The sequence below is a fragment of the Podarcis erhardii genome (genome assembly GCF_964252035.2).
Source record: "Podarcis erhardii genome assembly, chromosome: 1".
Lineage (NCBI taxonomy): Eukaryota > Metazoa > Chordata > Lepidosauria > Squamata > Lacertidae > Podarcis > Podarcis erhardii.
In genome coordinates, this window is record NC_138497.1 from 33,489,972 (window position 1) to 33,512,164 (window position 22,193).

At 43.6% G+C, this 22,193-nt stretch overlaps 2 protein-coding genes across 5 annotated transcripts in view; one reads left to right on the top strand and one right to left on the bottom strand.

Annotated features, from left to right (window-relative positions):
* MIPOL1 (mirror-image polydactyly 1) overlaps positions 1-9,075 on the bottom strand; it is a 194,399-nt gene extending 185,324 nt beyond the window's left edge. Inside the window, exon 1 of the mRNA XM_081863746.1 lies at positions 8,942-9,075. The gene's annotated coding sequence lies outside the window, so the exon portion shown is untranslated. The remainder of the gene's footprint in view (positions 1-8,941) is intronic.
* Positions 9,076-15,646: 6,571 nt separating this feature from the next.
* SLC25A21 (solute carrier family 25 member 21) overlaps positions 15,647-22,193 on the top strand; it is a 291,014-nt gene continuing 284,467 nt past the window's right edge. For 3 of the 4 annotated variants that reach the window (XM_081865521.1, XM_081865525.1, XM_081865522.1), the window contains exon 1: positions 15,647-16,336. In XM_081865521.1, coding sequence (XP_081721647.1) covers positions 16,270-16,336 — 67 coding nt within the window. In that variant the 5' untranslated portion in view covers positions 15,647-16,269. The remainder of the gene's footprint in view (positions 16,337-22,193) is intronic. The other variant, XM_081865520.1, reaches the window with a different exon arrangement.

The following is a 22,193-nucleotide window of genomic DNA, read 5'->3' on the forward strand; positions in this document are numbered from 1 at the left end:
AGGTTAGGTGCATCTAAATTTAGCTTAAGAAATTGCACTTGAAATCATACAGAGTTAACACCTCAACTCTTGAACATGCACAGATTTGTGATAATTTAGGACTGAATTATCAACTGTTGTTTGAACCAGTTGCAGCTTAACCCTCCCACTGTACTTTGAAAACTGGGGATGCAGGTGGCGCTGTGGTCTAAACCACTGAGCCTCTTGGGCGTGCCGATCGGTCGGCGGTTCGAATCCCCACAACAGAGTGAGCTCCCGTTGCTCTGTCCCAGCTCCTGCCAACCTAGCAGTTCGAAAGCACACCAGCGCAAGTAGATAAATAGATACCGCTGTGGCAAGAAGGTAAATGGCGTTTCCGTGCGCTCTGGTTTCCATCACGGTGGCCTGTTGTGCCAGAAGTTGACCCGGAAAGCTGTCCGTGGACAAATGCTGGCTCCCTCAACCTGAAAACGAGATGAGTGCTGCAACCCCATAGTTGCCTTTGACTGGACTTAATGGGGACTAACTGATCAAATCTGCATTCTAAAGGCATTTTGCCCACCAAAGACTCAAAACTACACCAGCATATTGGTTATATCTCCAAGGTCTGATGTGAAGCCTTTATAACGGGAAGCGGGGTACCATATTTGCCCAACACCAGCCAAATCAACGCATTGTGCTATGGTAGGCAAACTATTACTGTGGAATCAGGGTGACAATATTTCTAAGAGAGTTACATGACTGTTAAGATACACTTTAGGCTAGATTTCATAATTAGAAACTTACGTAATTGGAAATGTTTTGATAGCCACCCTTTAAGAAAGAAACAGGCTAGCAAGCAAGCAAACAAACACACACTGGGGCACACGCACACACACAGAGCAGTTAGCTGCAGAAATAGTTAAAATTAAAATGCAGCTGAACAACATTGAGGAACAGCTGGTGTAATTCTATGCTTGATGGCAAAGTAATGAAGCTCTTGGTGGCTTGACAAGACAAGCTACAAGCTTGAATGAAATTGTTCAGCTAAAAGAATTAGAATGAAGTTGATGACGGATGCGTTACTGAACATGACAGGGTGTCATCTATTTTAAACAGGATCTTTACTAGGATGTACTGAAAGAAATTTTTCCACTACCGTGAACCCACTAAAGCTTTTTTCAGTAAAATCTTATTGGAGCTTATTCAGACAATAGGCTAGCTCCAACTGTTACTATTTAATTTTTCTTTAAAAAAGACACTATAATCTATTTTCAGTGCTAATAATTCAAATCTGGGGGTGGGGTGGGATAACCTGTGTTATTCTTCTATATCCATTCCATGAAAAAGTAACTCTAACTCTTGCTACAACTCATAACTCTGCAGTGCACTCCATTTCTTACCTATAGGGTCTCTCAAAGGGCACAGGCTGAAGTTATAATAGCATATTCCACTCCTCATTAACTAGTAATAGGTAGTTTTAGTACCTATTTCCCTAGATGTTAATGAATAAAGCAGGACTGGAGAATGTGGGGCTCTGGGTGTTGTCGGGCTCCCAACTCCTATCAGTCCCAGGCAACTCAGCCAATATTGTACCCCAGCAATGCCCGGAGGACCTGCCTGGGCTTTACTTACTGACATGAGCACCTGTTTTCTCCAGTACAAAATAAGAACTCATACATGCCAAATGCATTTGGATGAACTAAATATTAAGCAGTGTACTGTACCCAGGGTTGCAAGACAGTTTGAAAAACTAATCTATAAATTAAGTTTGCACGTGATTAAAAATAGTATGTGACAAAAGCAGCACACATGTGCAGGATTCCTAGATGATGATGATGATGATGATGATGATGATGATAATAATAATAATAATAATTAATAATAATAATAATTTATTATTTATACCCTGCCCATCTGGCTGGGTCTCCCAGATACTTTGAACAAAGTATTAAAACACGTGCGACATCACTATAGAAGATGTCTTCTTATGTGAGAAAAGGGAGGCTCTTATGTGAGAAAAGGGAGGCTTTATAAGTACATGTAATAAAAAGGGCATGACCTGGGATAGCTCAGTTGGTAGAGCATGAGACTCTTAATCTCAGGGCTGTGGGTTCAAGCCCCAGGTTGGGTGGAATATTCCTGCATTGCAGGGGGTTGGGCTAGATGACCCTCGTGGTCCCTTCCAACTCTGCAATTCTATGATTTCAACTAAACCTTAAGAAAAACTTCCTGATAGTGTGAGCTGTTAATTAGTGGAAGAGACTGACTTAGATAGTGGTGGAATAGTGGTGGTATTTTTGGAGTCCATTCTAAGCCTTGATACCTACCAGAGCAGGTATGAGGAACCTATGGATCTCCAACATGGCCAGCACTCAGGATGATGGAAGGTGCAGTCCAATATCCCGAGGGCCACAGGTTCCTCCTGCCTCATTTTCATGAACAACCGTTTGCTTTAAGTACTCTTAAAACCTCCCTATTAGTTGTGCAATACTGTACTGCAGAGTTCAAATGAAAAGGAAAATCCATATGGCTAATCTCTGCAAGCCAATAATGTCCAAGTGAGAAGCTCAAATTTATTTCATCCATCAAAGACAACCCGAACAAGGAAAAAGGTACTATTTCAACAGAATTCTAAGTTGCTTTGTTCAATCACTTTGACAAATGTCAAAACATTACCTTTCCCTGCCTTGCATTTAACACTGTTCCTTGAAGCTTGAATGTGTTCGTTTATACTTGCATAAATATCAGTGCAGACTTCTGCAGATTCCTGTTCTGTATGCTGCACAATGACATGACTCAACCCAATCCATAACCTTTGAAAATAAACTTTACACCTTTCTTCTGGGGTATCAGATATAGCTCAGAAGCATAATTACACTACAATAGCACTAGTCAAATCTAGGTCACCCAGACTGTGTGTGACAGACATGAATTACTGGAGTCTCAGCTCAAAGACATTCCCTTTATGACATAGTTGCAGGTTTTTGAAGCTTCACTGCTAATAAGAAATTCCTCCTCACTAAAGCGGTATTATTTTGGCACTGTCTTTGTAATATAGCACTTGATATAAAAAAGATGTCCCATATGTGAAGCAGCAAATTCCAACCCTGCCGGTTCAATGGTTAAATATAATTAATATGATTTCTAAAAACAGAATTGCAAACATAAGTAAATGTCACCAGTTGTACACTTTCATATGAAGGCCTGGAGAGCGTCGCAAATTGGAAGTGTAGACGGGGAATTTCATGCACTTCTCAGTTAATACACATAGCCTCCAAGTGATTGCTGAAGCTACTGGACTGGATCCAGAAAATATTAACCAGAATCCTCCTTATGCTTTCTGCCTCTTCATCCCACTAGAACAGGGGTCAGCAAACTTTTTCAGCAGGGGGCCGGTCCACTGTCCCTCATACCTTGGGGCGGGGCCGGACTATATTTTGGGGGGGTGGGAAATGAACGAATTTCTATGCCCCACAAATAACGCAAAGGTGCATTTAAAATAAAAGCACACATTCTACTCGTGTAAAAAGACCAGGCAGGCCCCACAAATAACCCAGAGATGCATTTTAAATAAAAGGACACATTCTACTCATGTAAAAAGACGCTGATTCCCGGACTGTCTGCGGGCCGGATTGAGAAGGCGATTGGGCCACATCCGGCCCCCGGGCCTTAGTTTGCCTACCCATGCACTAGAACTCTCTGTCACTTGAAAAGCTACTTCTGAGATGGACAGACCCCTCACAGACTAGCATGGGATGGAGAGGGTGGTTAGTGGGCCAATAATTTAGAAGAATTTGGCAGTGAGGCCTTGTACAAGCAGAATTGCCTTTCCATGTATGCAAGAACCTAAAAAAAGCCGGCTAGATCAGGCCAAAGGCCCATCAAATACAACCAGTGCTATTTTTCTAGAAAAAGAGGTGTCAGAACTTAGCATGAGCATCTTGTTCTCTTAGAATGGCAATGGTGCCCACCTGAGAGGTGCCAGAACTGAGTTCCAGCAGGGGGAAAAGCCCTGATTACAACACTTGTTTCCACAGCAGCTAACCATGCCACTGAATAACGATAAAACCACACATTTTGTCAATTTATGCTGGCTCTCAAAACATCTCTTGGAGTCTATGCATATTGCTTGGCAATGCTTGAAATTCCCACTATTTCCCCTTTTTATGGGTACCCTCATTACTGGCATTCAGGTGCCAGTTGAAAATCTGGTTCTCGTTCAGGACTTTGCACATTATCACCATGGTTATCAGAATTTGATCTTGTGTTATCTTTTATTGTATTTCCCCTAGAAATATATGATGGTGTATTGACTTTATTTCAACTTGCTCAGAGATCCTAGGATGCAGACCAGGAATAAGTAAGTGCTCTTCATTCAATTCACAATACAGTGGTACCTCGGTTTAAGAACAGTTAGGTTTAAGAACGATTTGGTTTACAAACTCCGCAAAACTGGAAATTGTGTCTTGGTTTGAGAACTTTACCTCGGTCCAAGAATGGAATCGCCTCAGTTTAAGAACAGTTTCGGTTTAAGAACGGACTTCCGGAACGGATTAAGTTCGTAAACCGAGGTACCACTGTACTGTAAGACATACAATTTTGAAATATTTGGCCCAGATATCCCCACTCGTTCCAACAATATTCCTGTGTCTTCATCCTCAACCTGTTAGCCTCCCAGATTTCAAAGGAATGTGCCTCAAGTATGTGATTCTAGGCCTAAGACAAGGTGATCAGATACACACTGTTGGCGCATAGCTCCATCTAGTGGCGACAGGTACTATAACACTATCTTTCATTTTTTTGATGTGTTTCCACACATACGTGTCTGGCGAGTGCATTTGTTTGTGTGTGCTATGTGCAGCGAATGTGGATATGTGGTCTGCTTGTGTGCTGCATCTACTTGTGCAAATATTGGCTATGCTCACTCTGAGTGTGGCCTTCAAGCTGAAAAAAGCTACCCAACTTGGAATTCAACTTGGAAAATGTCTGTCTGCCTGCTCCCTCCCCCCAATTTCCCCCCTTTTATTTGATGTTTAAAAGCACATTTGGGATTTTGCCTCTTAGAAAAATGAATAAATTCAAATGTCATATTCCAGGTCAGCCACAACAATGTTTATTTGGTGAGTTTCAAAGCCATCTATTCAAATTCATATTAAAAATGTCTCAGTTGCATGAAGTGCAGCAAACAGTGTTTGTGTTTCTTTAGAATGCTATTATAATTTATAGTATAAAGGTAAAGGGACCTCTGACCATTAGGTCCAGTCGTGGCCGACTCTGGGGTTGCAATATACTGTGCTATAAATTTCCACAGCATCTATCAAGAGTGGCTAATACAAAAGTACTATCAAGTACAAAAAGTAACAATATTGGAATTTATTCCCATTTAATTCTCCCTTCCCATAAGGCCACAGAAATTTTAAACCAGAACAGTTAGACAAATTTCCCTGGTTATGGGGAAAACGAAAATAACAGTTTCGAGCTACTAGTGTCAGATCTTTGCAAGAACTCACTGCTCCATTTCTTCTTATATTTGACAGCTACCACTGCCAATATTTTAATCCAGATGGGAGGGGAAACAAACCATTATCTGGTGATTTGATACTCATAAGAATTCTGCTCCTTACCCAATTACTGATGGGTGGATGACTATGATGAGGAATCCAACTTTCTTTCTGTTCAAATTAAATTCACTTGGATTCCCAACCTCTCCTTGTTTTGAATCAAAGAATGATAAGAGAGAGAGAGAACATTCACCCTCCCCTAATTAACGAAAAACAAAACTAAGAATCCTGCAAATTTCCTGCTCATACATGTCTAACTGAAGGCCATAAAATGAAAGAGAAGGAATCATTTATATTCACAGAATAGTTAAAGATGTGGAAGTGAGGAACAACATGGAAGTTGAAGGTCTGTGAAAAACAAGCTTTTGACTTCTTGCACCTTCAAAATACAGCACTGAGCACAAATTGGAAGTGGAAGAAGAGTAGTTTCTTTCCTGGTTAGACATGCATGCAAAAAACGATTGGAGGAAGATGTCATAGACAATATGTTGTCTGTAGCACCTAATTCAGATTTTAATGGATGCCCGCCTCACTTTGAGAACCATTCTTGCCATTCTTTGCAAAAATTATATTACAATGTGCTTGTTAATTATTCTGAGTTTCTTGTTCAAATCACTTTGAGAACTTCAGTTTAAAAGTCTTTTTAGATTGTAAAAGAAAAAACAAACTATTTTTTTAAACTTTCTATTTCGTAGTCTTGCCTGTAATGTAATATTTCTTTTGAACACACCAAGGTAACAGAATGCAAGTACAAGTTCAGAACGTGATTTTCAAACAGCAGCTCAACCCAGACACCTGTTTTCAAGATGGCAAGGAGAAATGCACAACACAGTGATGGCATCATCCCACACTATTTAATGGGGAGAAAGTAGGAGAAGGAAAGACAGAAAATACACTATTGTAGTGATCTACTTCAAGAAAGATCTCTGAAATACATTGATCTACTAGTGGTACTTTGGAACTAGAGCAACTATTTCATCATTCCAGCAATATATAAGACAAGACAGCATCTCCCTCAAGAAGTTAAAATTGATCAGGCTAGCTGGTAACTTAACAGGATACATTTTTTCCCTATTCATCTATTTTATTATTATTTTCTTTAACAAAAGGACTCTGGTTTATCTTTCAGCCCCCACCCCTCCCCATTCCTCTAAGCTGTTTTCCTCTAAGAGGGCCTCTTTGAGCCCTTCTAATAATCTGATCAAAGTAACTCCTACCATCTGGAAGTCTCTCAGATCCATATCCAGTCTGACATGCATGCCAGAATAAAAAGACAAACAATCAAATTTAGCAGAATATATCACAATTCCAGAGAACGTAACAATCCAGCATGTACAGCAGTACAAGAGCAATAAAAACATAGTTTTTGCTGCAGAATGTGGACGTTCCATGCACACTATAGCCTCTCTATTTGTTATGGGAGCGTTTCAAATGGCCTCCCAGCTGGCTTTGAATAACCACATAACCAGTGTGTCATTTGAACTCTTGACAACTATCTGTGCCCAGGAATTATGTGCGCCTGACCCCACTTCCTTGCTCCCAACATCCCACAGGATACTGTCAAAACTGACTGCAGATGACAAAGCTGTCTGCAAATGTGATATGAAGGCTGGCAACATTCACCTTGCCTTATGGGAATCCTTGCAGACAACCACAGTATCCATATCCATATCCATAGTATCCATAGCAGTGACCAGAGGATAAATTAGCACTGGGAGAAGTGCAGAGAGACGAAATGCCATGATGCACCTGTAGCAACACAGCTGGATGCCTTCATCTGCCCCAACTGCAACAAAACATGTCTCTTTCGTATCAATCTTTGCAGCCACAGGAGGCCCTGTTTTTCACCCCCGAAGGAACACTCTTCCATTGTCTCCTGAGACAGACGGGTGTCAACAAGTAACAGTTGAGTTTTTCAATCTATAAGACTTTCAAATGCCTGTGGTGACCTCATGAAAAATAAAGTTATCAGTGGCCACTAGTCATAATGGCTATATGCTACTACTTTAGAGACAGAACACTTCTGAATATCACTTGCTGTAGATCACATGCAGGAAAGAGCTATTTTGTGGGCTTCTCATAGGTATCTGGTTGGCTAATGTGAAAACACTATAGTGGACTCGATAGAGCTTTGTTCTGACCCAGCAGGGATCTTATTACTTTCTTACCAAGCAAACCAGAACAGCAGAATCACACTACTCCACCAAATTCATGATCTATTCCCACAAGCACTGAAGTGGGAGGAGGTTTTTGTAAAATGAGATGCCAGGTCTCGGTGGCATCACACTAAGCCGAGTGTGAGGTGGGTAAGAGGAAGAAAGCACAATTTTACACGCTGACAGACCTATGGAACTCCAGTTCTCAAACTGTGAATTTAGAAGTCTGTGGTCAAGCTAGACTGGGAGCTGCATTAAATTTTCTTGTGCGGGTAAAAAGGTCATGTCTGAGTCAGTCCTGACAATTACTGTTCCACGAAGAATCAGACTTTGAAATGTGTGCAGAGATGGAGAGAATGTCGCTACTTTCCTTTTAAACCACTATGACTGCGCGGCCAAAGTGATATTTAAGCTGAGCACCCTTGAAAACTTACCCCAGACTTTAGAATGGCAGGTGCAACTGATAGACTATATGGAACTAGCTGAGATGACCGGCAGAATCCGAGACCTGGGAGAGGAGAGGGTTGAAGAAGACTGGAAGAAATTTAAGATTTACTTACAAAAATACTGTAATTTGGTTGAATGTTAAGGAGGATGCTAGATCATAAACAACTGTGCACCATTAAATTAGATGGAATCAGGATGATAAATGAGATCGAGGGAAATATAAACTTTTTGGAGAATTACTGGATTATATTTAAGTGAGCAGGACACAAGAATGTAAACAAGATGATAAATTGCTGGTAAAAATTTATAACGATGTAAGTGGGAGCGGGAGACGTGAGGGAGTCCAAAGAAGCCTTGAAACTATGTTATGATACATGTTATATTGTTTATTATTTTTGCATTTGTATTTGAAAACCTTAATAAACATTTAAAAAAAAAAGAAAAGAAAACTTACCCCAGACTTTAGAGTCTAAAAGAAACTCAGGTTACTATCAGCGTACTGTATTTCTCAGTGAGGGGGTAAGACTAACGGGGATCAACTTTTAATAGGATAAACGCCATGCAAGTCAAGCGGAGATTGCAGATTCCACTTTACTATTACATGTATTTTTATTATTAGGGGCAGCACAGGAGACAACACCCTGCCCTCCCCCTTCTTTCTCCTCCTCCAGTGCTCCCATCCTATGAGGCTCTTGCAAACAGCATCAGCCAATTTAAGCTGCGGGGCTTTCCAAACAAGTGCCAAATAAGCAATCCTATAACTGCTCGAAGTAACAGAACACCAAGGATGCAGCCTCGGGGAAAGGCTGCCGTTACCTTTCATTCTATTTTTTTTGCTCCAGCCGGTACCGCCCAGAGCCTGCCAAACACGCGCGAGGTTCAGAAGACACTCCTTCTGCGCGCAGGCGCCGCTCCCTCCAGCTGCTGCCGCCGCCGCAGCTCAGCGCCGAGCGCTCAGGATCATAGAGTCGCGCGACCCGCCCACTTCCGGAATCCTTTAGAAAGCGGCGCCCTCAGGGCGGAAGTGGAAAGGGAGGGGGCGGAGGACTCTCGGGATTGGTACTAACTGTGATCGTAGCGCGCCTTTCTCTCTCCCCGCAACAAGCAAATGGCAACAACCTTTTTCTGTGTTCTAATGCGGGTCTTTATTCGATGGGGAATTACGTACAAGCTAAACAAGCTATAGTTTAGGACCCCACTCTCTTGGAGGCCCCCCAAAAAATTAAAAGGAAAAAAAACCCTGGATGTACATTTCCAAAATATAAGATAAAAAACAAATAAAATAAAACTTACATACAGCAACAGTGTCTTGTGTTGTGTAGGCTCCTATGATGTAAGTAATGGAACCCAACTTCCAACTTGCTCGCAAAAATATCCCTGGTTTGCTCATTTCTATATACAGTGGTACCTCGGGTTACAGACGCTTCGGGTTACAGATGCTTCAGGTTACAGACTCCGCTAACCCAGAAATAGTACCTCAGGTTAAGAACTTTGCTTCAGGATGAGAACAGAAATCGTGCTCTGGCAGTGCAGCGGCAGCAGGAGGCCCCATCAGCTAAAGTGGTGCTTCAGGTTAAGAACAGTTTCAGGTTAAGAACGGACCTCCGGAACGAATTAAGTACTTAACCCGAGGTACCACTGTATAGGGTGTTACGAAAAAGGAGCAATGCAGCAGCGAGCTGCAGCTGGCTGGAAAAGCCAAACAGGATGTTGATGTTTGGGGCTGTACTGTGGGAGCAAAGGCACAGTCTATTCACTGTACTGAGTGCCGGATGTTGGCTCAGTGTGTCACCTGACATGTACTGGAAGTACAGGGGTGGAGTTACTCTCTCTGCTGTTGGTGTTTGGAGAGTACGGACATGTTTCTCTGTACTGCTGCATAGACGGAAATAAAGACATGTAAATACATTTCTGTCTGTCTCTTTCCCCCTCCTGGGGAAAACAGGGAGGAGGGAGAGTGGTGTGTTCTTCTCACGTTTGAGAAGGATCGCCGATAGAGATCCCGCCTGTCTCCTGCCGGGAGTCGCTGACAGGGAGGTCAACAAGTAATCGGAGCCGGGTGCCTGGAGTATGGCACATTCCTCTGACTAGGCTGTGACGGGCCAATGGCCGTAATAAAGATCAATCCAATCCAATCCTCTGACTAGGCTCGAAGATTACAACATCTGGTAGCAGAGGATGGTTTCGATCCATCGACCTCTGGGTTACATTCTGCATTTGCAAATGGCTTTAGATACCTATTAGGTCCATAAATTACCACATAGCATATATTCAACACGAAAAACAGTGACAATCTGTTGTTGACAAAGGACAGCTGGACATATAAAGGGCCCCATTACCTTCAGTAGCTGAGGGCCTCATCAAACCTAAATCCTGCCCTGTGCAGTTTCCTTTCAAGAGCGTTTCTCCCCTTCCCAGTTTTATCCTAACAACAACCCTGTGAGGTGTGTTAGGCTGAGCTCCGCATGCCCAACAGTGTAGGCCACTAGGCTACATAAACCGCCTGTCCACTTGTAGATGTGGGTGTGCACTCGGTGCAAGGATTTTAGGAATGTGCTAGCTGCTTCCTCCTCCCAGGATGACAGCTCCTCTGTTGCCATGGAGAATAAAGGAGAAGGAAACTGAACTGGCATGTTAGGTTGTTTAAAAAAATAATAATCTTTAAACACTCTTCTTTAGCTAAGAAAAAAACTCTCACGTTTTCCAGAGTGTTTTTTTCTCCCCATTTCCTCAGTTAAAAAGAGCAAAAGCCCCTGTCTTTGTTGCTCCCTTTTGTAGCTTAAACTTGAGTTTCTGCATTGTTTTCTATGGGCAGCTCACACTTCCACCCGACAGGAGCCTGGGAAAGAAACTGGGAAGCTCTGGGTCCCAGCAGCGGACTCGTTACTCTACAATTCCTATCTCTATGCTCAGTCCTGCACAATAAAAGCTCACAGGGTGAACCAGCGAGCAGAAAGGCTAACAATGATGGGGCCTTGGTTGCTGTGACTGGGTGGGACGCCTTGAAATATTTCAGGAAAGCAGAGGTTTTAGGACTGATTTGGCAAAAACTTGGGGTGGGTGGCTGTTTAGCTTCCGATAGAGAAAGAAGGCAGCTTATTTGTTTAATAAAGCACACTAGGGCAACAGGTAAAGGTAAAGGTACCCCTGACCATTAGGTCCAGTCTCAGACGACTCTGGGGTTGCAGCGCTCATCTCGCTGTATATGCCGAGGGAGCCGGCATTTCTCCACAGACAGCTTCTAGGTCATGTGGCCAGCATGACTAAGTCGCTTCTGGCGAACCAGAGCAGCACACAGAAACGTTGTTTAGCTTCCCACCAGAGTGGTATCTATTTATCTACTTGCACTTTGACGTGCTTTTGAACTGCTAGGTGGGCAGGAGCAGGGATGGAGCAACCGGAGCTCACCCTGTTGCGGGGATTTGGACTGCCAACCTTCTGATAGGCAAGTCCTAGGCTCTGTGGTTTAACCCACAGCGCCACCTGCGTCCAGAGCAAAAGAAGTGCAGAAATTCATGTTCTGGAGGCTTTCAGCCTGCGGTGAATGGTTTTGTTCAGCACCATGTGCAAGGCAGGATTTGGGCTTTTTGTCATGAGATTCAAATCATGAACCGCATGAAATAATGATAAGGAAGAGGGTGCTTTAAATTGGAAATGAATATTATGCCAAGGCACTTAAAATGGCTTGGAGGGGAAAGGGAATATAATTGATTTGGTATCTTTCTCAGAAGAATGGGCAATATGCTGGAATGGATTGACAGTTTTATGCTGGCTTTCAGGGTTTTAGTTGCTGCAGTTTCAGTAAATAGATTGAAATACACATTTAACTGACTTTTGTTAGTCATCTTGGGAGGTTTTTTCTCCAGAAGGTAGAGTACAAATAAATAAATTAAATAAAGCATAAATGTATTCAACTAAGTTTTGCTCTCAGTTGTTTAGTAGTAGGCAAAGCAAGATTTTATTACTAAAAATAGGATATTTTTTTCTGTGGAGCTAGTCACTCCCAGTTACTATTGAGCCCAAATCTGATAAGACTCAAATAGGCACATAAATTCCAACTCAGCAACTTCACTTTGAAGTTTCCCTTTGAATTTTTGTTGTTGTTGAAGTATGGGAAACTTGAAAGTCCTGCAGAATGCCCAAGGAGACGATTGTCAACAATAATTGTAACCTATCCTAGAACCATTTTGTTGAGGGTGGGCTTTAAGTCTAATAACAGGGTGGCATTTTACTCACTGAAGTAGACCCACTGAAGTTAATGGGCCTAACTTACATCATGTTCATGAATTTCAATGGGTTTACACTGAGTAAAACTTAAATGCTGCCCTGAGTATGTCTAGATTGCCCTGGTGGATGACTGGGAGGGGTGGCTAACACCACAGAGGACAGGATCACACTTCAAAACGACCTTGACAGATTAGAGAACTGGGCCAAAACAAACAAGATGAATTTTAACAGGGAGAAATGTAAAGTATTGTACTTGGGCAAAAAAAATGAGAGGCACAAATACAAGATGGGTGACACCTGGCTTGAGAGCAGTGCATGTGAAAAGGATCTAGGAGTCTTGGTTGACCACAAACTTGACATGAGCCAACAGTGTGACGTGGCAGCTAAAAAAGCCAATGCAATTCTGGGCTGCATCAATAGGAGTATAGCATCTAGATCAAGGGAAGTAATAGTGCCACTGTATTCTGCTCTGGTCAGACCTCACCTGGAGTACTGTGTCCAGTTCTGGGCACCACAGTTCAAGAAGGACACTGACAAACTGGAACGTGTCCAGAGGAGGGCAACCAAAATGGTCAAAGGCCTGGAAACGATGCCTTATGAGGAACGGCTAAGGGAGCTGGGCATGTTTAGCCTGGAGAAGAGGAGGTTAAGGGGTGATATGATAGCCATGTTCAAATATATAAAAGGAGGGAGAAAGGTCGTTTTCTGCTGCTCCAGAGAAGCGGACACGGAGCAATGGTTCCAAACTACAAGAAAGAAGATTCCACCTAAACATTAGGAAGAACTTCCTGACAGTAAGAGCTGTTTGACAGTGGAATTTGCTGCCAAGGAGTGTGGTGGAGTCTCCTTCTTTGGAGGTCTTTAAGCAGAGGCTTGACAACCATATGTCAGGAGTGCTCTGATGGTGTTTCCTGCTTGGCAGGGGGTTGGACTCGATGGCCCTTGTGGTCTCTTCCAACTCTATGATTCTATGGGGAGTGCAAACTTCTTACTTGATATCTCAATATCAATTTGATACAACTGACGTTATCCTCCTGGATTGACTGTGGAATGGGTATCAGAGGCACTGTATTACAGTGGTTCCTATCCTACCTGCAATGAGGGAGAGATTTTCAACCCCAGGAGCATGACATTTACCCACTAGAGATACTTCCCCTCCCCTAACACCACGCTGTATACTGTCTTGTTATATTGTATGAATTGGCCAAGGCCAAATTAAGGTGGTTGGGGGCTCTGGTGTAGTTGCCAAAATAGGGTCCCCTTCCCCTCAAAAGGAATGCATGAAATAAGTTAACGGAATATACATGCTGAGGTATCTTAAAGACTTTTTTGATGCCATGCATCTGCCTTGGGAGACAATGGAGGAGTGCACCTTTGGGTGTCAAGTCAAACTATTGGAAGGTTACAGTGCCTGTGGTGGGTGTAGAGACCAATACGGCATATGCACCATGGGCCCTCCCAGTAGTCTTTCCTCCTCTGGTCGTGGCAAGGTTGATGCTGCCAGCCTTTGTTTGCAGACATCTTTCTAATGCAGGGCCTGGTGCCTGAAGCCAGCTCCCTGCAGAGCACAAATTGAGTATTACATAAGCTATCATGGACTGTATGTTCAACTATTTAACTGACGTTTTTCAGTTACAGTAATTTTTTGTGTTCAGGTGACACGGTTACTGAAAAGTTTAATCTCCTGAGTGGTTTTTCTTTGACAGCCACTTTTGCTGAATCTTTATGGGCCCAGATTGCTAGAGCTTTAAGCGATTTCCCCCCCTTTATGCCAACTTTGTGGTTAAGATGTATCTAGCATCATTTATCCCAGTTGATACCTGTTTTGGATTCAAATCGATTTTATGTATCTGCTGCTGTTATTTTAAACTGCTGTTTATATTCATAATTGTTTCTTTAAACTGGATTTATATATGTAACTGTTATATATGTTACATAGAAATTTCTGTGTAAATATAAAATATCCATGATACTACGTTGGCTTTTGTTTATTCCATTTTTTAAAAAAGTTTTTATTAACAGTTTCAACATAACAAATTATCAAAACAAATCATCTTCATTATTTCCTCCCTTTTCCCCCTCCCCCCCAACAAACCCTCCCTCCCCCCTAAGACTTCCCTCAGCTCCTCTCTCTGATTTCTCAGCCTATGTTAACCTCTGCATGTTGTAAAATCGTATACATCCTTTTGTTTATTCCATTTTAATCCATTTCTAGGCTGCTTAGACTGCATACATCATTTGGGGCCGGGGGACATTTGATCCTCACAACTCTGAGAGGTAGTTTAAGATAAGATATAGTGATTCACCCATAGTCTCCAAGTGTACTTAAGGGCTGAGTGTCTCCATAGACTGTCAGATTTATTTATTAAAATTTATACATTGCTTGATTGTAAAAACAAACAAACAAACCCTCAAAGCAGTTAATGATAATGTTGCCAGATTTGCAAGTGTCCTCATGCATGCACAAGACCTTTGCATTCTCACTCTGTTGCTGATTATTTATCAGAGTTTGACCTCACCTCCTTGTTATGAAAGCAGTCTGGAAGCAATTCCTAATGGGGCCAACTAGCAGAGCTAATCCTACCATCAGGGAGTGTGAGGCAACAACTTTGGGTAGCTGATTTTCATTGTTCATGAAAGGGCAGAAAATTATTATTATTGTGCTTTTTTTACTGCAGGGAAGAGGGACAGGCATCTTTGCCATTTTCTCCCTCCTCTCCTAAAACAACTGAACCAGCCATGGGTACTCTGTCATTTGACAACTGTCAGGGTGCAATTTCTTACTCCACATCAGGCAGCAAAGTTACCGGTATCTTAGCCCATCTGGTCTGAAGCAAGAATAGGAGAGCGTACTGGTGGGGTGTGGGCGTGTTTTCTCTGTTTTGTAGCATTTCCCAAAGAACTGACTGTACAAACTCTTTCCTGGGGGTGTGGTGGGGTAGGGGGAGAGAAGACAGCTGACAAATGGGGAGTCCCAGTTTCTCAAAAACAAGTTGAGCGTGCAGGGCCGGATTTAGGTTTGATGAGGCCCTAACCTACTAAAGGTATAATGTCCAGCTGTCCTTTGTCAGCAACAAACGGTCACTGTTTTTTGTGTTGAATATATGCTAATTTATGGACCTAATAAGTATCTAAAGCCATTTGCATAAAAAAATATGTATCACATCATAGGAGCCTACACAACACAAAACATTGTTGCTGTTTGTAGGTTTTATTTTATTTGTTTTTTATCTTATATTTTGGAAATGTACAACCAGGTGTTTTTTTCCTTTAATTTTTTGGGGGGGCCCCAAGAGAGTGGGGCTCTTCAGTTATAGCTTGTTTAGCTTATATGTAAATCCGGCACTGTGAGCGCGGTAGACACCCGGCGGTATTTTCTTGCTAGCCGGAGCGAGAAGGGAACTTATAGGGGATGGTCTTCTATCCTCGCGCCCCAACTTCCTAAACGAAACCGGAGTCCTTTTAGACGTTCTAGAAGGGATAAGCCCGGCATTCACCGGGTCTGCCACCTTTGTCTCCTCCTTGCGCAGCAGAGGCTCCAGCCCCTGGGCTGGCTCTGGCTCGGGTCCCAGTCGTGTGGTCTAAAGGTTACAGCGCCGAGCGCCCCCGGCCAACTTCGTGGGGGTGGGAGGGGAGAGAGAGAGAGAGAAAGCGGGCGCTTCTTGCCACGGCTCGACCCGCCTGCTCCTCGCTCCCCTCCCTCTCCTTTTCCCGCCCCGTCGCTATTTCCGAGCCCAGGGGAAGACGCCTTGCCTCCCCTCCCGCCGCCACCCAAAAGGAGGTGGTCCGACCTCCCCGGCGGCGCAACCTCGGACGCGCTCCCAAGACAGTGGCGGGGCCGCTCCTCCTCCGGCAGCAGCGCGACACCGGCGTAGCTCCACGCGGTTTCCCACCCACTTCCACGCGCGCTGGTGACCATGACCGGGAAAGCCAGGGGCTTTGGGCGCGAAGCGGCCCACCAGATCCTGGCCGGAGGATCCGCGGGTAAGTCGGCGGCGACTCCGGGAACCAAGCCTTTGCGCGCGGGCGCGCTCTTGCCCTCCTCCGCTACGGAAGCCTCTTGGAGAGGTTTCGGCTCCCGCGCGGCGGCCTGCTGCTTTTTCAACCGCTGCGAAGTTTGCCCGGGGGCCGGAATCCGCCCCCTTTCCCTCTCTGCCCCGGCTCCTCGGTTTGTATTCGCGTGCGCCGAGCTAGGCCCGCCTCCTCCAAGCCCCATAGGCTCCTCTGGCCGGGCTTCTCCGCCCTCCTCGCGTTGCGTCAAGGGAAGTCCCGGGTTCCGCTTGCGATTCCTTCCTGAATGGGCTCCTCTTCGGGCTTGAAAGGAAGGGGGAGCTGATGTACCAGGAAGGGCTGTTTGCTGCTGGAGTGAAATAGATAAACGTGTGGTGTTGGTGTGTGTGCGATGCGATATGGCGGGCACGTCCAACTCCCAAGGACGGCCACCTACTCCCAGTATAAAAAGCTGGCAGTGACATTAGAGGGAGGAGGAGCCACAGTTGTTAAGCTTTTTTTTTTTTACGGAAGATTGATCAGAGTTGTTGACCTTTTTGGAGGGAGGACTGACCAGAGTTGTTGAGCTTGGGGGGGGGGGCAAATGCCATACATGACAAACATTCCTTCTCTGTTATTTTAATCTCAGTGCAGTTCAGCATTTTTGTTTAGACCTCATTTAGCTCTGTACATAGTTGTGTATTATAGTTGTAGATAGAATAAAAGAAGATACTCTACAGAGCTGCTCTCCAAGTCGTTTATGCTCTGCTATACTCTGCTGTGCGACGACTGTCTTCTTGTTGGAGTGAATCCGGTGCTCACAACTCTTAAGCTGTGAGTCCACAGCACTTTGACCTGTTCCTGTGCAGAAGGTGGTCTCTGGAAGTGCTACCCAGCTCGCCTAGCCCAGTCGGGGTTGAAGTGGATGAGTCCAGTCGGTGGCACTGGCTCAAGGGCGATGCTGACAATATATACATATATACATATATATATGCATTTATGTATATATATGTATTTATAGGACCAGGCAGATGGTTTCTAAAGCATTAAGCGGCACTTCCTAGATTCTTCTCTGAAAGGATTTACTAAGTTGTTTCTGACAGTGACTGGAGAAATTGAGATGTGAAACCGTTAAGGCAAAACGTGTTGTATGGGAAATCCATCCGGAAGACAACATGTATATCACGGAGTTAGTGATCTAACATGGTTACCCTTCCTGCCTCTGTTCCTTCCCCCTCCCTCACCCTCCTTAAGTTTTTGATGGTTTGAGACCAGTTTTTTATGTCCTAATCAGTTGGGAGGAGATGAAGCCCCTCACACAGCTGCCTTAGTCTGGGAGGATAGTGCTGGAAAACTACTTTGATGTTGGAAATTGTTGTGGGAAAGCAAGGCATTGGGAGGAGCTGGCAATCTATAAAATTGGATGGTTTGGGCAGAAGTTTTGAGAAGCTAGTGCAGGGATTGATCGGCTGCAGGGCCGTGCAGATTGAGGCGACTGGGGGAGTAACTTCGCCACTTCTTGAGGGCTTCCAAGTGGCAGATAGAAGTGCATGCTTGGTATGTATATATTGCTTGCTGTTTAGAATTAAAGTCTTCTCCTCCTCACTCACTTGTGTTTTGTATCGCTTCTGAATTTCCTTTTAAAACAACCACCTTGTGTTTGGCAAGACATTTGTGGACTTCCTCCACCTTCCTTAGCTGCTCTGATGTGAATCAAAGCCATGTACTGTAGTTTCAGAGCATTGGGGAAGTCACATTCAGAAGAGAGGCATTTGCTGTAGCGTTGGTTTGATCCTCTGGGTTGAAGTCAGGTCTCTATATCCACATTTTTTCCCCTGTTTGGATTAAATGGCATCTCTGTTAATTGATAAATTACAGGGGCTGTGTTTATCTGAATTGGTTGTTAGGATTTTTTTGGGTGGTCAAGTTGTGAATTTATGGTTCCTAAAAGATGTGGGTAGCCAGTTGTTGTTTTATTCACATATTAAATAATAATAATCCCAGGCTTTTGCCCTGAGTTGTGTAAATTACGTTGTAGGCCTGCAAGTCATGATTCTTACAATAAAGCTCTAGTAGGTGTTGCTGCTAGGTTGGCAGGAACAGGGACTGAGCAATGGGAGTTCGAAAGCACATCAAAGTGCAAGTAGATAAATAGGTACCGCTCTGGCGGGAAGGTCAATGGCGTTTCCATGTGCTGCTCTGGTTCACCAGAAGTGGCTTAGTCATGCTGGCCAGAAGTTGTAAGCCGGCTCCCTCAGCCAGTAAAGCGATATGAGCGCTGCAACTCCAGAGTCGTCCGCAACTGGACCTAACGGTCAGGGGTCCCTTTACCTTTAGGTGTTGCTGCTATTATTGTTAATTTATTACCCATCCTTCATCCTAAGGTCCCAGGCTGAGTGACAACAATTAAAACACAATTTTAAAAACAACTTATAATCACCAGTATAAGGTGAACCCTAAAAACACACACCTCTGGTGTCAGCGCAAAGACTACCATTCTGAGGATACTTAAACCTATGAAAATTCCTTTAATATTAAATAGGGCTTGTTCTGAGTAAACATGGTTAAGTGGACTATAACAAAGTTAATACATGTATTAATATATCTGGGGTCATGAACAAGAAGTGGCCTTGGATGCAGATAAACATTCCCATTTGCATCAGAAGGTGTATTCAGGCAGTTCAATGAGATTCAGAAGCACATTACAATGTAAATGAATATTTGCATGCAGATGTGCTGTTATCAGCATTGTGCCCAGGAGGCCCCTTACACTTGCAGAACTCTTTTCTCTTGCAGGCTGATTAGGTTAGGCTTGGGCCTTGTGTAAAAGACCTGAGGTTGAACAGAGGACCTTTCGGATACCAGCAAGACTGAAACAAGCTGCAAAGATCTGACAGCCAGAAACAGTGTTTTAATTGCTTGAAAACATTCAGCCCAACTAACAGTTCTGTATAATTTGAGGCCTTTTATTTGTATTGTGAACTTTGGTTGGCCTGCCCTATTTTACTGCTCTTCTGAGCTTAGTTCTAGTGGGCCAATGCTACAATCTATATTATTATCTTCACAGCTGCTTTGAGCTTCCCTGTTTTGCACACCATCATAGTTATTGGCATATGTGTGCGCTGCATATATGTATCATACCCAACAAACACTCAGTTCAATGCGAACTCTTTGAGGTTTTAAGTTAAAACCTAAATGAAACTGGAATCCAAGGGGTAGGATTGACTCTTTGTCTCTCCATTTTACCCTTTTTGGAAGCACAATGATGTGTTTGTTTGATTATTTTTAATTAATTAGAATGAAACAAGGAGGCCCTTCTGCTCGTTCACAGAGAGGGGACATTCAGGAACAGACAGATTGCCAAATAGCGCTGCAGGCAACAAATTGGAGTCTTTGGGGCAGTCATTCTTGACCACAAAACTAACAAGTAATATGATGTTTATCTTGTAGCATTTCTCTTTCTATAAATAAGACATAAGATCAGGCAAATGGGCCATCAGTTCAGCATCTTGTTCTCATGGTGGCTGGCCAGTTACAAGCAAGACCTGAGCCACAAGAACACTCTCCTCTCTTCTGTAGTTTCCAGCAACTAGTATTCAGAAGTATACAGACTCCAACTGTGGAGGCCCAACATAGCTGTTATGTTATGCTATGCCAGCCGGACCCACCTCTATAGGCTTGTTGACACTCTCAAAGAACTCTTTTAAAATATTTGTTTATTGATTTTTTAGAATCCAGCAGCAAAACAAATCAATAGGGTGTACAAATAAATCAAAGGAAAACAAAAGGCCATAACTGGTGGAAGCTAGACTGCGGCAGCTAGACTGCGGCAGCTAGACTGGTGACTGGGGGTGGCCGCCGAGACCACATAACACCGGTCTTGAAAGACCTACATTGGCTCCCAGTACGTTTCCGAGCACAATTCAAAGTGCTGGTGTTGACCTTTAAAGCCCTAAACGGCCTTGGCCCAGTATACCTGAAGGAGCGTCTCCACCCCCATCGTTCTGCCCGGACGCTGAGGTCCAGCGCCGAGGGCCTTCTGGCGGTTCCCTCATTGCGAGAAGCAAAGCTACAGGGAACCAGGCAGAAGGCCTTCTCTGGGCCTGCCCTGTGGAACGCCCTCCCATCAGATGTCAAAGCGATAAATAACTGACATTCAGAAGACATCTTAAGGCAGCCCTGTTCAGGGAAGTTTTTAATCTGTGATATTTTTGTGTATTTTTGGTTTTTATGGAAGCCACCCAGAGTGGCTGGGGAAACCCAGCCAGATGGGCGGGGTACAAATAATAAATTATTATTATTATTATTATTATTATTATTATTATTATTATTATTATTGTGACTGAGTGAAGTACAAAGAACCCCTGTTTTGTGCAGGGGTTGCGTTCCAGGTCATCATGTTTATACCCCGTTATGTGCTCTTCCCGGTCTGAAAACAGCCTGCGCATGTACTGCCACACATTCTTTGAACGCGCGCAAGTTGCCTGTACTGTACATAGTTTGTTTACATCATTTTCTTCATCTGCAGTATGAAGATATAAATATGGAACTCTAATAGGGCTGTGAGACATGACTTGCACTTGCATAAGCCATGCTGATTCTGTTTGTTTTCTTTATCTTTAACAATACTTTCCACCAGTTTACCTGAGACAGATTTTAAGCTAACCAGCCTGTAATTTCCAGGATCTCCCTGGATCCCCCACCCCCTTTTAAAAAGTTGTTACATTGCCCACTTTCTGGTTCTCTGGTATGGAGCCTGATCTGAGGAGCAAGTTACATATTTTTGTTAGAAGGTAAACTATTTCACACTTGAGGTTTTTTAAAAGAAGACTCTGGTGAATGCCTTCTTTACTTGACAATTTGTCAGTTTTATATTTTGTCTATTTGGCCTAGATTTCACCACCACTTTCTGCCTCAGTTCCTCTGACTCACTTCCTGCAAAAGTTGGTTCAGGCCCTGGGATCTGTGCTATATCCTCCATTGTGAAGGTGAATGCAAATCATTCATTCTCTGCAATCTCTTTATTCTCCTTCAGCAGTTGTTTTTACTCCTGTCCACTAGGGGCTCAACAGCCTCTCTGGATTCTCTCTGGCTACTAATGTATTTACAGTGGTACCTCGGGTTAAGAATTCGTTCTGGTGGTCCGTTCTTAACCTGAAACTGTTCTTAACCTGAGGTACCACTTTAGCCAATGGCGCCTCCTGCTGCCACCATGCGATTTCTCTTCTCATCCTGAACTAAAGTTCTTAATCCGAGGTGCTGTTTCTGGGTTAGCGGAGTCTGTAACCTGAAGCATCTGTAACCTGAAGCGTATGTAACCCGAGGTACCACTGTACTGCAATGTGCAAATAACTGAGAGAAAGACTATATAGTGGCTGGAACCTAAGAATCGGGAAGTCCAGCGATGCCTCAGTAGTACTAAGTTGGGCAAAGAAGCGAGTTCTCCTCAAAGCACCAGCCCCATGGCTGTTCCAGGAATTGAACAGCTACAATGCCCAGGTTAGGTGGTTAGAAATGATCCTGCGATTCAGTTCTTCACACAGACATGTGGGTGGATGACAGTGAGAATGCTCTCAGGAGGAGATATTGGGTGGAATTGTCTTTCCTTGCTAATGTCAGCTGTGGCTCATTTTGACTGTCATTATGCAGTTTATCCAATTTCCTTCATCGCATTGCAGTATTCAATCTCTGAGTGAGTACGAAGGATGTGAAGATCACTTGCACAATGTTGAATTTCATCCTTGGTGATAAATGTTAACTCTACGGCAACATTAGAAACTATACAATTTCTCATGTTTTGTGTGAAATATTATGGCACCAGGTAGGCAGAAATATATTTTGAGCACTGATT